The sequence below is a fragment of the Onthophagus taurus genome, chromosome 7 (assembly GCF_036711975.1).
Source record: "Onthophagus taurus isolate NC chromosome 7, IU_Otau_3.0, whole genome shotgun sequence".
Lineage (NCBI taxonomy): Eukaryota > Metazoa > Arthropoda > Insecta > Coleoptera > Scarabaeidae > Onthophagus > Onthophagus taurus.
This window is the reverse complement of record NC_091972.1, coordinates 26452868-26468059: the sequence shown is the minus strand read 5'-3', so window position 1 is coordinate 26468059 and position 15192 is coordinate 26452868. Positions and strand designations below refer to the sequence as shown.

General features: G+C 38.3%; 3 protein-coding genes across 3 annotated transcripts; 1 reads left to right on the top strand and 2 right to left on the bottom strand.

Annotated features, from left to right (window-relative positions):
* The first annotated feature begins 2548 nt into the window (after positions 1-2548).
* Positions 2549-3811, top strand: LOC139430454 (uncharacterized). Its single transcript, XM_071197498.1, has one exon. The coding sequence runs from the start codon at positions 2549-2551 to the stop codon at positions 3809-3811; it is 1263 nt and encodes a 420-aa protein (XP_071053599.1).
* A 7147-nt stretch (positions 3812-10958) lies between these two features.
* Positions 10959-13490, bottom strand: LOC139430453 (uncharacterized). Its single transcript, XM_071197496.1, has one exon. The coding sequence runs from the start codon at positions 13488-13490 to the stop codon at positions 10959-10961; it is 2532 nt and encodes an 843-aa protein (XP_071053597.1).
* Positions 13491-13628: 138 nt separating this feature from the next.
* On the bottom strand, positions 13629-14865 carry LOC111428755 (uncharacterized). The gene is made up of 2 exons (XM_023064422.2): positions 14234-14865; positions 13629-14174 (listed from the first exon to the last, which is right to left on the bottom strand). Exons 1-2 carry the CDS (start codon positions 14790-14792, stop codon positions 13666-13668), a joined length of 1068 nt encoding a protein of 355 aa, XP_022920190.2. The 5' UTR covers positions 14793-14865; the 3' UTR covers positions 13629-13665.
* Between the last annotated feature and the right edge of the window lie 327 nt (positions 14866-15192).

Below are 15192 nucleotides of genomic sequence, written 5' to 3'. Positions count from 1 at the left end.
GATGCATAGAATGTATGCATGGACTTATGCGTATAGACAATCACGAAAGTGTAATTGGGAGGAAATGTATTTAGATCGTCTTAGATTTAAGAATAGAATAAGTTATGTAAATGATATGTTACACCTGTACTTAAGCAGCGAATTTAGAAATAAGATTTTTCATGAAAGATTTAAATATGTAATGACTTAAAATAAATAAAATTTTTTTTCAAATGTGAGCGTATTATTAACCATCCAATATTCACCGAATAATGTGCGAAAGCTATTAAATATAATGGTATGAATGTTAGGACAGTGAAACAGTATGCATCGATCAAGCAAACGGTCTGGTCGAGGTATTGTGAATACATTAATCAATAAGCTTCCGATAGAACTACATTTGCCAGGTTATAATTATTGCGGTCCGGGAACCAAATTGGTAAAGAGATTAGTTCGTGGAGATCAGGGAGTGAATAAATTAGACGACGCCTGTAAAACGCATGATATTGCCTACGCAGCGACATCGAATTTAGCTGAGCGACACATAGCCGATAAAGAGTTGTATAAGACGGCGAAAGAGCGGTTGAGAAGTAAAGACGCAAGCTTAGGAGAGCGACTATCGTCGGCGTTAGTGTCAACGATAATGAAAGGAAAAACAATAATGGGTATGGGAATGCAAATTCGTGCCCTAAGACGTAGAGGGACAACTCGTCAGAAGTTGAAACGTGGCGGTAAGTTGTCGTTTACGCAGGCAATGAACTTAGTGCGGCGAGCGATTGCACAGACCAACAGTACGAATACAAAGGGAGATGTACAAGTGGGTTACAATCTGTTGAAACCTTATCAAGGTAGAATACTTAAACCGCGCGGAAAAATAATCAAGATTCCCAAGACGGGAGGTTTTTTACCCTTAATACTTGCAGCTTTGGGTGCTCTCGGTTCTTTAGGCGGAGGTGCAGCAGCTATTGCAAAAACCGTAAACGAAGCAAAAATAGCAAGGGAGCAGTTGCAAGAAGCCCAACGTCACAATCGGGCTATGGAACCAAAAGCGATCGGCAGCGGTTTGTATATTAAACCATATAAGTAAGGTTGCGGACTAGTCATGAAAACGGTATCACGAAAATCAAAGCGACTAAAACGCCCCAAGAGGGCGAACAAAATTGGTACAGGAATGTTTATTAATCCATATAAAAAGGGTTGTGGTTATAAAACTGTAGCAAAAAACTAATAAAAATACCCCAACATTCTTTAACGGATGTAGAGTTAAGGCGATATGCACGAGCGCTTGATCTGTTAAACTTTCGTGGGGTGTACATGAGAAACAATTTACCGAAGAAAATCCGAAAACGAGAGAGTGGGATAATAAATCTTGATAATCGTACGGGTCCCGGTACTCACTGGACAGCTTACAACAAGGATGGTGTAAATGTTAACTACTTTGACAGTTATGGAGATTTACGACCACCGATTGAAGTGGAGAAGTATTTTATATCGGATGGGGGGAGAAATATTGTGAGGTATAATTATCGACGATATCAAAAAGAAGATCAAACAAATTGTGGACAATTGTGTCTGCATTTCTTAGATAGTTTAAATACCAAGGAAGTATCCGTGTAAGATTAGTCTTGAGAACAACAATGGAACAAGATACAATACATACAAGTTATACATTTACGCTCACCGGAAGGGGGTCGGAGTTGTCTTGTAACTTTAACCCACCGATTTATTTGAATGAACTCGGTACATACGAGTTAGCTCTTTTAAATTTCGAAACGTTCAATACGTTACCTAATATCGATTCAACAAACAATATTTTACAATATGAAGATCATATGGGAAATTTTACAGAGAATATTGAAATACCGCTAGGAACATACGATATTAACGATATTAACGAATACGTTAAAAAAACATTAACAGCGAGGAATATTCTCAGCGTGACTACACCGGGTACACAGATACGCATAAGAGGTAATAATAATACGCAATGTGCTGAGATAAAAACAAACCGGCGAATAAATTTTGCTAGCGATAATTCAATCGGTTCCTTACTTGGTTTTAACCCTAAAGTTATACCTAAAAACACGATAACAGAATCGGATCATATCGTGAATATAAATAAAACGAATGCATTACAAATTTATTGTAATTTGAGCTCCGGATCGTATACGAATGGACAACCCATGCACGTGTTGTATCATTTCTTCCCGAACGTACCGGCTGGTTTTAAAATAATAGAAGCTCCGCAACAACCGATTTACTTACCTGTTACAACGAACGTGATTAGTACATTAATAGTACGCATACTTGATCAGGACGGTCAGTTGGTAAACTTCAGAGACGAAGAAGTGACCGTGAGAGTGCACTTGAAATCGGTGTGAGTAGTAGGGTATTTAATATGGGTATAGTGTACGACGTTCGAAGAAAAGCACAGGAAAATCTGGGTGATAGAGTAATGTATAAAACGGTACGAAAGGATGTAAAACCTAACAGTAAGCGAAAATCAACTACCCAGTTAACACGCGTCAATCGTCAGTATTTAAGCAACTTAGGTTTTCAACTACTATAAATGGAGTCCTTAAACGTCACGGAGAAAATAAAAGTAGATAACTCGATTGTAAGTTACGAATATCATTCCCATCAACCGTTTGGTTCTACTAGCTTCGGTAACAATGATGAAATTCGTATAGGCATACCCGAAATAGACAATTACACATTGCCTCATGAAAGTTTTTTGTATGTGGAAGGGAGCGTACGTAAACTGGATGCGAGTGGTAAAGCAACAAAAGATGCTAGTGCAACTGCAAAATTGATAAATAATCCTGTAGCGTTTATGTTCAGTGATATTCGCTATCTTATAAATGGTGTTCAAATAGATGGAGTGAGAAACGTGGGGTTAACATCATGTATGAAAGGATACTTTTCGTATACCCCTCACGATATAATAAAGTTGGCGAACGCAGGTTGGAACATGGGCGAGGATCTGCTAGGTCAAGTGGTCCCAACATCCCCTGTAACGGATGCAATAATGGATAAAAATGGAAATTTTGGATTGAGTGTACCGCTAAAGACATTAATAGGGTTTGCTGAAGATTTTAAAACAATTGTGATGAATGTGAGACAAGAGCTAGTGTTAATTCGTAATAATGATGATAATGATGTGCTTGTGAATACGGTAGAAGAACCGTTACAGTTAAAAATCGATAAAGTTGTGTGGAGAATGCCCCATCTAGCCGTAGGCTTACGAGAACAATTAGCTCTAACAAAAATAGCAGGACGAAATATTGATCTGCAAATACCTTTTCGCAGTTGGGAAGTACATGAATATCCTTCTTTACCTCAAACAACAAAGCATTCATGGGCTGTGAAAACAGCTCCGCAGTTGGAAACACCTAGATTTATAATAATTGGGTTTCAAACAAAGAAGAAAGGAAAACAGTTGGCGAACATGGCAACCTTTGATAATGTAAAACTCACCAATTTGACGGTATTCCTAAACGGTGAACGCTACCCATACGATAATCTGAACGTGGACTTTGATAGTAATCGTGTCGCAGTGTTATATGACATGTATACACGCTTTCAAAAGTCCTACTATGGGAAGGAAGGAGAACCATTACTCACTCCGAAACAATTTATTGAAAATTATCCACTGATTGGAATTGATTGTACATATCAAGCAGAAGCGCTACACAAAAGTGGGGTAGAAATACGGATAGAATTTACGACAAAAAATCCGATTCCTGATGGTACCACAGCATACTGTTTAGTTTTACATGATAAGGCGTTTCAATATTCTCCACTAACAAAAATCGTCAAACAAATGACTTGAGTATGGGGAAAGAAGGGTTGGTAGTATGTAGTTGGATCGGATCCTGAGCCGCATCGCACCCGTAGCTCATCATCCGAAATGTGAGACTTCTATATTCAGCGTAAACAAAAAAAAGTCGTAGAGTATAAGTTGTGCGACAGATTTCTACGGCTGCATAGTACGACGTTGTACGTTGTATGGATAATCGTGTTGATGTACGGAAGCAAGATGTATTCAAATAAAACTCAATACATAATTCTCGATATACAAGGTTTCATGGTCAACGAAGATCAGTTCGTACCTAAAGAATTAGCATCATGTGATAGTAACAAATGCATAACCCACCACGTTTTTCAACCGAGTAGCAGTATAGCTTCATTACCATCTAAATATAGGAATACTGCAAACTGGTTAATGACACATCATCATTGCATCGACTGGAAAGTTGGTTTTATCCATCCAATGGAATTCGACGCCATAGTCAAATATCTGTGTCGGAATGTCAAGAAAGTGTATGTTAAAGGACCTGAAAAAATTAAATTTTTAAGACATATTATTTCCGCGCCGATATTTGCGTTGGAAGGTAGTATCTATAAACTTGAGATGGGTATACCGAGCTGTGCTTTTCACTCGCGACGAAGAAGTATGTGTGCTCTTTCCAATGTACGCCACTTACAAGAAGTTGTCGAAGAGGGGGTGCAAAACAAGGATGCGAAAGACAGTCGGTGACTATAAAGCAGAGACAAGTCGTAATGGGGGATAGTTAAGAGCTGGTTGCGATGGAACAAGTGTTCACTGTGTTTGGGTGTTGGCCACTTACATCTGCCAAGAAAGTGTACAGCGTAATGAAAAAATATGAACAAGATGCCTCATTTGCGAACATTCCAGCTCGTGATTTAAAATATTTACCAACACAGTATTATTTCGATAAAGTACCATCTATGGAATTACGAAGAATTTGGACCCAACTACCGTTCGCCTACCAGCAATCGAAAATGTTACAAATGAAGTTACCGTGTCTTGAACATTATAATAATGATTGTGCGGAAACTCATTTCGATGGACCACCACCACCTAAAATGCATTGTATTAAATGTACGTTAGAAAAGAAATAAATGTTATTTTTTTATCCATATTGATGAGTTTTATTTAAAGAAACCTCTTCACCTCCCCTTCACGCTGAGAAAAGTGGTTCTTCAGCGCATTGCAAACTTGTCAGACGTGAGCGAACGTATAATTTTAATAAAATAATCCAAATTTTTTGTAACCCTTTTGATTCCTTGAAGTCTTTCCCATTATGCTTCACTTAATTGGTAACAGCCACGCTCGTGCAAGCGATAATACCGATGGTATGACCGACCCACTGGTTGCCGTGCTGCCACGCAATAACGACAGTACGAATGTTGTTGAGTCAAGCCTACCGTCGTTACCATTATATTGCAGCGGCAACTTTGACGGTTTGAGTCGTACCATGCAGGATTTCACTACAGACCCACCACTGTACGAGCAAATAATGAATGAGCTCCGGTCACAGCCAGGGAACGACAATGGTGCGATTGTTACCACCAGTCCAACCTTGTCGTCCTACGGCTTAACTCGCATCAGTATGGAGATACGAGAAGAAGGAACATATCAGGAAGTTGTTGTGCCACCTGAACCTGCTACCAATCAGGCCGACGTGGTACAACCACTTCCAGATATTGTACATACGGATGTCACAAGTCAAGCACCTGCTGAAAACCAGGTGCTTGCGGCACCGTCTGTACCAGCGACGGAAGACGTATCCCAACCCTCCGATAGGATATGTGTTTCGCCTGTCTTCTCGAGTGGACCCATACGGTACACATCCCGCCGTATAAAAAAACGCGTCAACTTGTTGTCAAGGGGTTGCGTGAAACAAACTACCCGCCCAAACCCTTCTCCTGCTTCACAAGACTCCTGTAGATTGCTGCGCAACGCATTAGCCAAACCTCCCCGTAACACACGAAGAGTACCTACACTCGCTACAGTAACCAGACCTGCAACGGTGGTTACATCTCCACCAGAGGTGACCATCGACATCCGTGACAGCCCGCCAACTATCACAACTATCCCACCACAAAATGTGGTGTTCCCACCACCTTTACCTATCCCTACTATCCCGCAGAGGCAAAATCTTCCAGCTGTAAATACCGCACATCCCGACCCATGGGTTGATGCGTTTCTGCATTCAACAACCAACTTGGCAAGCAGTCTTTTGTCCCAAGAGGATTTTTTCATCTTGGGCTTGAAACCTCAATTGCAAACCAAAGTGACGACTTTGGAACATCATAAGCGCCACTTCGTGAACGCGTTGAATGCAGTAAACCAGAATCCCACCGTCTGCTTTGCTGCTTCTTCAAACATCCTTAACATGTACAACACCAAAATTAACCTGTATAAGTCCCTTCTCAGGCTGCTGCCTGACAACGGTTAATAGCGTTTTTTTTTGAAGCTCGTTCAGTTTTTTTGTCTCTTGCAGTGTTAACGTTGCAGGAGTTGGCTATGGAGAGCGTTAATTCGACGATTTCCCGTAAAGACCGTACGTTGCGGTTAGTAGATGTTTTACCAAAGACTCTACTACTAAACGTAATGTACAGCTGGGACATATGCTTCTGGCGTCGAATATCCCGAAAGGGCGATCGAATCAATCTTGGGGAGGTTTGCTTCCCCACCGTGGAACGCTTTGGAAAGAAAATGTCGCAAGGCACCGTACATAAGTTGTTCCACGGTTCTCCGGTTGATTGGAGTTCAACTTTCGGAGTGGGTCTTCAGTATCAAGCAAGGTATGTTTTCTATGAATCACATTTGGGCAACCTTTGCTATCGTTGTCGACGCCGCCTACACCATATTAGTATAACGAACGTTTTACAACTGGATTGTCGTGTGAAATTGCGCTCGAAAATAAAGTATGCATCTTCTGAACGATTGCAGACTATTATTTTAAATAAAAAATATTGGTGTGCGATGTGTTGTCGTGTGTCTTTGTTTCGAGTCTGTTTTAAACCACAACTTGAGGAGGATCAAAGTACTGAGGAATTGTCGGAGGGATGTCTCAGCAACTAATATGTTGTAGGTGGTTTTTTCAAATTTGTACACCATCCTTGTATGATACTGAAAATCGTTCGAATTGATGATATGACAACAAGTTCGCTTCCTTTTCACCTTTTCCGCTCCCATGCTTTTGTTTATATGTATTATTAATTATTTATTTGAATATTTACCGTATCTACTTATTGTTACCGCTCCCATGCTTTTGTTAATATGTATTATTAATTACTTATTTGAATATTTACCGTATCTACTTATTGTTAATTTAATACTAAGTAGTGTAAATTGTACTGTGACTTACACTGCTTTATTTTGTTTAATCACATAACATCTGTATGTGAATAACCCACTGGTGGTTCTACTACATCAACCATACAGATACTTTTGAAATCATGATAATAAATAATTTTGTAAATTTATGTATACCACGTCTTATTGTAAAATAAATATTGTGTAATATTACGCACGCTTTAAATAACTTTCAAACTCAATGTTAACAGTTTATATAGTTAAAGTGTTGTAAACCATTATTTTGAAACAATGATAATAAATAATCTGCTGAAATTTTTTGTATGCTACATTTTATGATAAAATAAACATTGTTTTCTACTACGACTTCATTTCTTGTTAATCTCCCGTTCAAGTATCACCCATCAGCATGGTTGAAGACGTTAAGTTTGTTAGCCAACCTTTAACACTACCAATCTGTAATCTTCATAACGACTTCGCTGCAAATAAATTTAAACGACATAGCGAATTATTTGGTGGGGAATGTAAACGTGGTTTGATAATTGGTTCTTCGGGTGCCGGAAAAACAAACGTAATGTTAACTTTATTGACAGCTCTCAACGGGTTGCGCTTTTTGAATGTATATTTGTGCTCTAATTCACTCTACCAAATCAAATACGAATTTCTACGACAATTACTTAAACCTATCCGCTCTTGCGGCTATTATGAATACTCAGATGTCGGACGATTTCTACCACCGTCAAAGGTGAAAGAATATTCAATTATTATTTTTGATGATATTGCTCCTACAGAGCAACAGATTATCAAGGAATATTTTTCATACGGTCGTCATAGAAACGTTGATACTTTTTTACTCGCTCAAAGTTATAGCGCCATTTCCAAGCAGCTTTTACGTGACAATTGCAACCTTTTAGTTTTATTTAAACAAGATCTCACTAACTTGAAACATATTTACAACGATCATTTGCTAGGGGACATTACGTGGGATGATTTTGTCAGAATTTGTCGAACTTGTTGGGATACACCGCACGGTATATTAGTTATTGATTTAGATTGCGATAAAAATAACGGACGCTATCGGAAAGGTTTCGATGAGTACATTATACTGTAAAACCATTGACTTTACGACTGCATGCTCAGTCTCTGTGCGATCATTACACTATCACGTTGAACTATGAATCGTAATGTTGCACTACAGTTAATAGCTGCGCGAGAAGATGTTAAACATAAAAGACGCACTTTGAAAGGAGATATAAAACAGAAGCAGTCCATTGCCGAAGCTCAACTCGCTCCACTGAAAGAACCTCTGATAGATATTTCCAAAAAATTACAAACTGTCAATTTATTAGCGCTCGACAATAAATTCGGGATAAAACGTGATTTATTTACCCCGAAAAAGGAGCAGTCACCAGATATCTCAGCCTTACTGGCTGACTTGCAGAAACCTTCTAAAGGACTTAAACTGGAAACTCCTAGAGTGAAACCTAAACGTAGAGTTACGTCAACACCCATTAAACCGGGAGCTAGCATGGATGTTTCACCGGAACTCGCACGGAGTCCGCAATTTCTCAGCGACGAAGAGGTGTTCGAGGGTCGAGATACTACACCTGAGTTTTCTGTTCGTGAGTCAGACACATCTTTAGATGTCTACGAGCGGGACGCTAGGGAGCAGTTGGCGCGCATGAAAGAGAATATGGAGGGAATGATGGAACAGACAGTTATTAGAGAAGCTTTAGGGCAGCTGGACCCCTTACCACGTACCTATGTTACGGGTTTAACAGTAGATGTAAATAACGAGTTCGATCAAACTTACGGTGTTCGTGCACTTACCGATGGATTGTATATCGCAAATCAACCAATAACGTTTGACGGGAAAAACATTTTGGTGGGTGAATTTACGTATACAGGAACACCGGGGTTATACGAGTTGTTATTCAAAAATAAACCGGGTAAATTTACTTTACCAGATGCGAGAAATTACAAAGATATCTTACAACGTTCGAATGTACATAAAAGAGATTATGACGCTTCAAAAAGTATCATAACTGATGATGAAAATGAAAAGTTTGTGAACATAATCAAACCAATTTCCTTGGGTCAAAGACCAAATGTGTACTGGGCTCGATATTGGCCAAAACCTAAAACTGGATCAGGTCACTTAAATAAGTTGTTAGTACCTGCTGCAATTAAAGAGTACGAATACTGGGACGACGTGAACGAATTAGTTGATCGGTTGCGTTTACTACTTGCTTCCGAAGCAGCAGGTCATACTGCTCATCATAACGAAATTATATCCCTCATAGAGGAATTACGGGAAGCGCAAGTCATTCGTTAAGGGTATATAAACTTTTTTCTGTTTCTGTGACGCTTCAGATAAATTTTGATAAATTCGATAAATTTGGTAAGCATGTTCACCACCATGTTATACAGAACCACATAGCAAGATCCGAAGTTCTACAACCTTCATCAACATTTATTTTAACTTTACGTGGTGATGGAGATGTTGATCCAAAAACAAAACTTTATAAAATCACAAACAAAAGTGGAATTACGGATTACATCAATTCTTTCTACGAAGGTATGATAAAAGATGTTGTAAAGTCCGCTCATGTTCAGTTACTTGTTAACGATATCGTTATTAAGTCGCTCCAGGGAGTCCAATTCAAACGCGGAGATACCATTAAGTGTAAAAATAATGCACCGATAGGAGGACTACCTTTTCTTGTAGAGTTGTTGATTGAAGGGGTTGTAGAGTAATGGTTAGTGTTAAGCGAGATCTCGTTAACGAACTACATGCACCTGCGAGACGACATTATCGGCGACGCCGCGTTCTGCTTCACGGACTATTGGATCTTTATCAAGCTGATTTGGTTGAAATGATCCCATATGCGTCGGTCAATAAAGGTTACAAGTATATACTGACTGTTATCAACGCTTTTTCAAAATACGCATGGGCCTTACCACTCAAAACCAAAACTGGGAAAGAGGTTACTCAAGCTATGAAGGACATTTTGCATAGTAAAAAGAATATTACTCCGAGCAACTTACAAACCGATAATGGGAAAGAGTTTTACAATAGCGATTTTCAAAAATTAATGGAACAACTTAACATTAATCATTACAGCACCTATTCCACTTTAAAAAGCTCGATTATCGAACGGTTTAATAGAACCCTAAAAAATAAAATGTGGAAAGAATTTAGTATGCAAGGAAATTATCGCTGGTTAGACTTACTACCCAAATTACTAAAATCTTACAACAACACAATACATCGCACCATTTACATGAAACCTTCAGCTGTTAATCGACGAAATGAATCTGCTCTGTTAAATACTGTATACAATTCCATTAAAGTTGTCGACCCCAACCACCATAAATTTAATGTGGGGGAACACGTGCGAATTAGCAAGTACAGACACGCTTTTGCTAAAGGTTACCAACCAACTTGGTCCAATGAAATTTTCACCATAGCGACAGTTCAAAATACTAATCCCAGGACTTACCTTATTAAAGATGGTAGAGGAGAACCCATTCTTGGAGCATTTTACGACGAAGAATTACAACGTGTGAAACACCCGGATGTATTTTTAATTGAAAAAGTTCTTCGTCGAAAAGGAAATAAAGTCCGAGTGAAATGGTTGGGAATGGATAGCTCTCATAATTCTTGGATTGCAAAAAAGGATGTATTATAATTTTTACACTAAGAAAATAAAAAACTTTTTTTTTAATTTCGTTGATTTTATTTCAAGTAACCTTTTTAACAACCTACTTTCTACTTTATATACAAGTTTTGTGATACAAGCAAGTATTTTTTTTTTTTTTTTTTACAAATTAACTGATCGCAATTTAACTAGCCATACATGTTTACGTTTAACAACTCCAATAAGTTGTCCAAAAGATCTTCCCTGCGTAGATCTTCAATAAGATAGTTTCCCCAAGCTAACGTATGACATCCATCCTCCATCACGTAACGTTTATCGTCATGTGCAGAGAGCGCCACTTTATTCTTTAGTTCTGTATACATCGTGTGATAGGAGGAGCGAAAGACATACATCTTTTTTCGCACAGAACCTCCATCTTCGATAATCCGTTTATATTCTGAAACACTTAAGTTTTTATCGATAACATACTTTTTCACACCCTTGGCACGCTTGACAACTCCTTCCAAAGTGTTAATACAATAAGCTTTAGCTCCTGTACCATAAAACGATGTTAATATCGTATTTGGGTACTCATCTTTCATTTTTCCAACTATCGGCGGCCCTGGAGGAATATTATGTCTGTTGTTTAACTTGTAATTAGAGGTATCGAACATCTCTATATTTTCTTTGATATCCTGGTATACATTCTCAGTAAATATTTCGAGAATTAACGAATCCGTATCTGTATATAACAATAATACGTTTTCACCATATTTCTCTTTTAAAAAATTATAAAAAAAGTTATAAATGACCGCTTTCGACAATTCCAGTACGCTAAACCCTACATACAGAGGTTTGTTATATTTGACCTCCACCTTCTGCATTTCAATGGCTGCCAAATTATGGCAGAAAATTTTCGATGACTTGAAAGTCGGCTTTGCGATAAGAGCTTCTGCACCGGGTCTCCTGTAACGATTCTCCCAATGTGACACTAATCGTATATCGACTCTATTTTCAACATTTTCCATCGTTTTCCCATACACGATATTATTCATTTGTTTATAATGATTTTTCCCAAATTCATTCGTAGCATTCATTCGTTTCTCAGAGTTAAAATCGATATATGGTTTCATCCACGGCGATTGTTGAAATTGCAATGCACGGTGTATTTTGGTTAGCTTAAGACCTTTTTTCACACATTCACGTAGGTTTACATAGTGAATTATGTATTTCGATTTATTTTGTAAGTTCGCAATCAACTTAGGATGCTTCGATCCGGGAGCGATTATGTTTTCGGGACAAAACGGTAGATCATCATGCTGGTTGTGTAACCTTTCGGGATACTCCAAATCCACTTCAAAGACATAACCAAGGTGTTCATCATCTAAACACTCCACATCTATATCTGCTATTTCTTGGTTCGACAACCATCGAAAACCGCCTGTTGGTAATTTACAACTCATTGCATACCCATACAAATTGGTAGCGTCCAAGTATAGAATATATGATGATGGTTTTTCCGGGTTAAAATCGTCAAGGAACTTGTTGTTTGCTATTGCAGATCGTTTTACACACATACAGAGACCGCCTCTAATTCCTTTCTTAAAAAAGTGTAACATGTCAATGTCTGATAACAATTCTAATTTTACACCTGTCATTTTTAACAGAGCATCAAACCCAAACCCGGGCGCAGTATAATAATGGCAAGGATCCAGATTGTAATTCTCCAAAGATATTGTCCTGAAATTTTCAAAGACGTCAGTCAACATTAACACATCTGACGTCAAATACAGGTCACTGTATTCTCCCAACGTTGTACACTTAAATTTATTCCATACAGTCTGTGCTCTAGAGTATTGTTCCTTTGAAATATTACTTGAACTCAATATGTCGTAAAACTGTGTATGATCAGGCAATTTACTATACTCCAACTTTTCAAACGAATCTACGAACGAATATGGAAATACACCTTTCTGGCGCATCAATCTAAATTCTTCAGAGTCTTTGAATTTCTTTTTCACTTCCACACAATCCTTATCATCCAAATATGAAACCAACTTTTCCAAAGAACTCGCCATAAATCTAAACGAGTCGACGAATCTTATTTTCATAAACACTTTGCGTTTCTTTCCCTTGTTATCGGTTGTTTCTCCGACAACTATTTTTTTGGAAAAAGAAATATATTTTTCTTTGTTTTGTGCTATCACCTCTACTTCCTCCTTGTTTAGGGCAATACTTTTCACAAACATGTGGGCATCGTAATTCGACAGGTTGTGGAAAAACACAGGGATAAACATCGGTAATTTATAATTTATATTGCAGACGGAATGCGCAGGACCCCTATACAATCCTGTCAAGTGATCGTGATCACACACTTTCTCTTCTTTGTTTATTGGTTTATCACAAATGTGACATACGGAACTCAGTTCATGTACAAATTGGTCCAGACAGCTTAGCGGTATCATATCCTTTGTTTGCCTCAAATGTTGTTTATAGATCTCTATTACATCCTTCTCCAATCTTATAATAAATTCCAGAGCAGCGTTTCGCCCTCGGTATATTCGGAATTTCGATAAGTTATCATCGTAAGCACACTTAATGTAGTACGCAAACGCGTATGGTTCGTGTTCAAAACATCGGGCCGTATATGGTTTATTATCATCGTAAACTTTTCCTTCTTCGGGCGTTAAGGGTTTCAGAATCGCCTCGAAATCGGCGTACACCACAAACGGAACTTTCATTTTTTTTTTCAAATCCTTCAAATTGTAAAACATTTTCCTTTTCTAGATGTCCGAACTTATTCACTTTTATTTGTTCGCTTGGTACTGTTGCTTTCACTTTTTTACAGTCATCCATCTGATGTCGTACCAACTTGTCTTCAGTTGAAAAGTATTGCAAACAACCCTCACAAATATATCATTGATGTTCATGAGTCGATGATTGTGTATTTATCAGTCGAGATAAGTTTTTTATCCAACAATAGTGGTTATTCCCGAAATTGTCGCTGACTACTAATAAGTTTACATGACGCTCCCGTTTCTGTTTACATATACATACAGTTACAATATCATCTACCATTTTCTCTCCATTATACCAAGAATTTATACCATAGACGTTAATTGAAATGTTATTTTCTTCCTCAAATTTTGGTATGTCTCTGATGGGTACTGGGAATGTTACGCAGTCAAACTTTAATTCTGTTTCCCTATAATCTGGGTATGATGATATTCTTTGCGGTAAACCTGTGGGTTGGTACAGCGCGGACATCAGTGCCCAAGCAAAGCACTTATTATCGTTATTTTGCACGTTTATTACCGCTCTCTTCCCTTTTATGGATGTCGGTAAGTCGATGTAGCTCGATGCTCTTGTAGGATTAAACTTGTTACAGTTCACTTCAAGATATAATATTTCCAACAAGGTCCAACCTGCAGTATTAACACCTTTAGTTTCGCATTTTACTACTTTTCTATTCTTATACTCTTACCTGAGTCCCGTTCTTGGAATTCCGACATTTTCACCATAATCTCGTCCATAAAGTCCTCGTATGTTTGGTACAAGTCTACGGCTACTGTTATAATTTTATTTTTTGTGTTGAATGATTTGATTTCCACTTCTTCCTTCGTATTTATGAAATACAATCCAAAAATTTCCGTATTCACTTTTAAACTACCATTTACATTCCTCACGGACTGTATCAAACTGATAACTTTTTCTCTAATTCGGTTACTGAATTCCTTCATGTCTACGTACTTCCGTTCATGATCGCTCACTCTAAAACTACATATTTTATCTCCAAATATCGAATCTATTTTTTCTACACCATCATCTATTATTACGAAGGCTTTCTGTTTATGTTTGTTGCTGCGCAGATGTGAGGAATAACATTGTCTGGTTACGTGTTCATCACATATTTCACACACTATAACATCTCCTTGTTGATCCTCTTCCACCTTTCGACGTTTCCCAATACATGCTGTGCGTTGATGTCTCACAAGATTATCTGGTCTAGTAAACTCTTTGTAACACACGTCGCAGGTCAACATGTTCACAACACTCTTACTTCAATACTGTTGAACACGATTTTCTATCTGCTATTTAAAGCATACCTCCTCCGAAGTGGGGTTTTCAATGAACTCACGTCGTGTAACCTTCATTTCAGGTCACGTACAAGGTCAATGTCATGGTCACAATTAAGGTTGACTTCAAGGTCTCCGTTGAGGTCAAAGTAAAGGTCATTGTTCAGGTCAAGGTTACTGATCAAGGTCATGGTCACTAAACGTGATCTTGACCTGAGGTGAGCTCAAAGTAAAGGTCATTGTTTAGGTCAAGGTTACTGGTCAACGACCCCCTTTGCAATAGCCGATTCTGGAACCTCCTCCCAGAACCTCAGGGCAAGGTCAAGGTCATGGTCACTCAACGTGACCTTGGCCTTGGCCTTGACCT

Excerpts from the sequence above, each read along its gene's own strand:
- LOC139430453 (XM_071197496.1), bottom strand. The coding sequence starts at position 13,490 with ATGAAAGTTCCGTTTGTGGTGTACGCCGATTTCGAGGCGATTCTGAAA.
- LOC139430454 (XM_071197498.1), top strand. The coding sequence starts at position 2,549 with ATGGAGTCCTTAAACGTCACGGAGAAAATAAAAGTAGATAACTCGATT.
- LOC111428755 (XM_023064422.2), bottom strand. The coding sequence starts at position 14,792 with ATGTTGACCTGCGACGTGTGTTACAAAGAGTTTACTAGACCAGATAAT. Across the intron at positions 14,175-14,233 it reads ATTCCAAGAACGGGACTCAG|GTTGGACCTTGTTGGAAATA; the intron begins GTAAGAGTATAA and ends TTAATACTGCAG.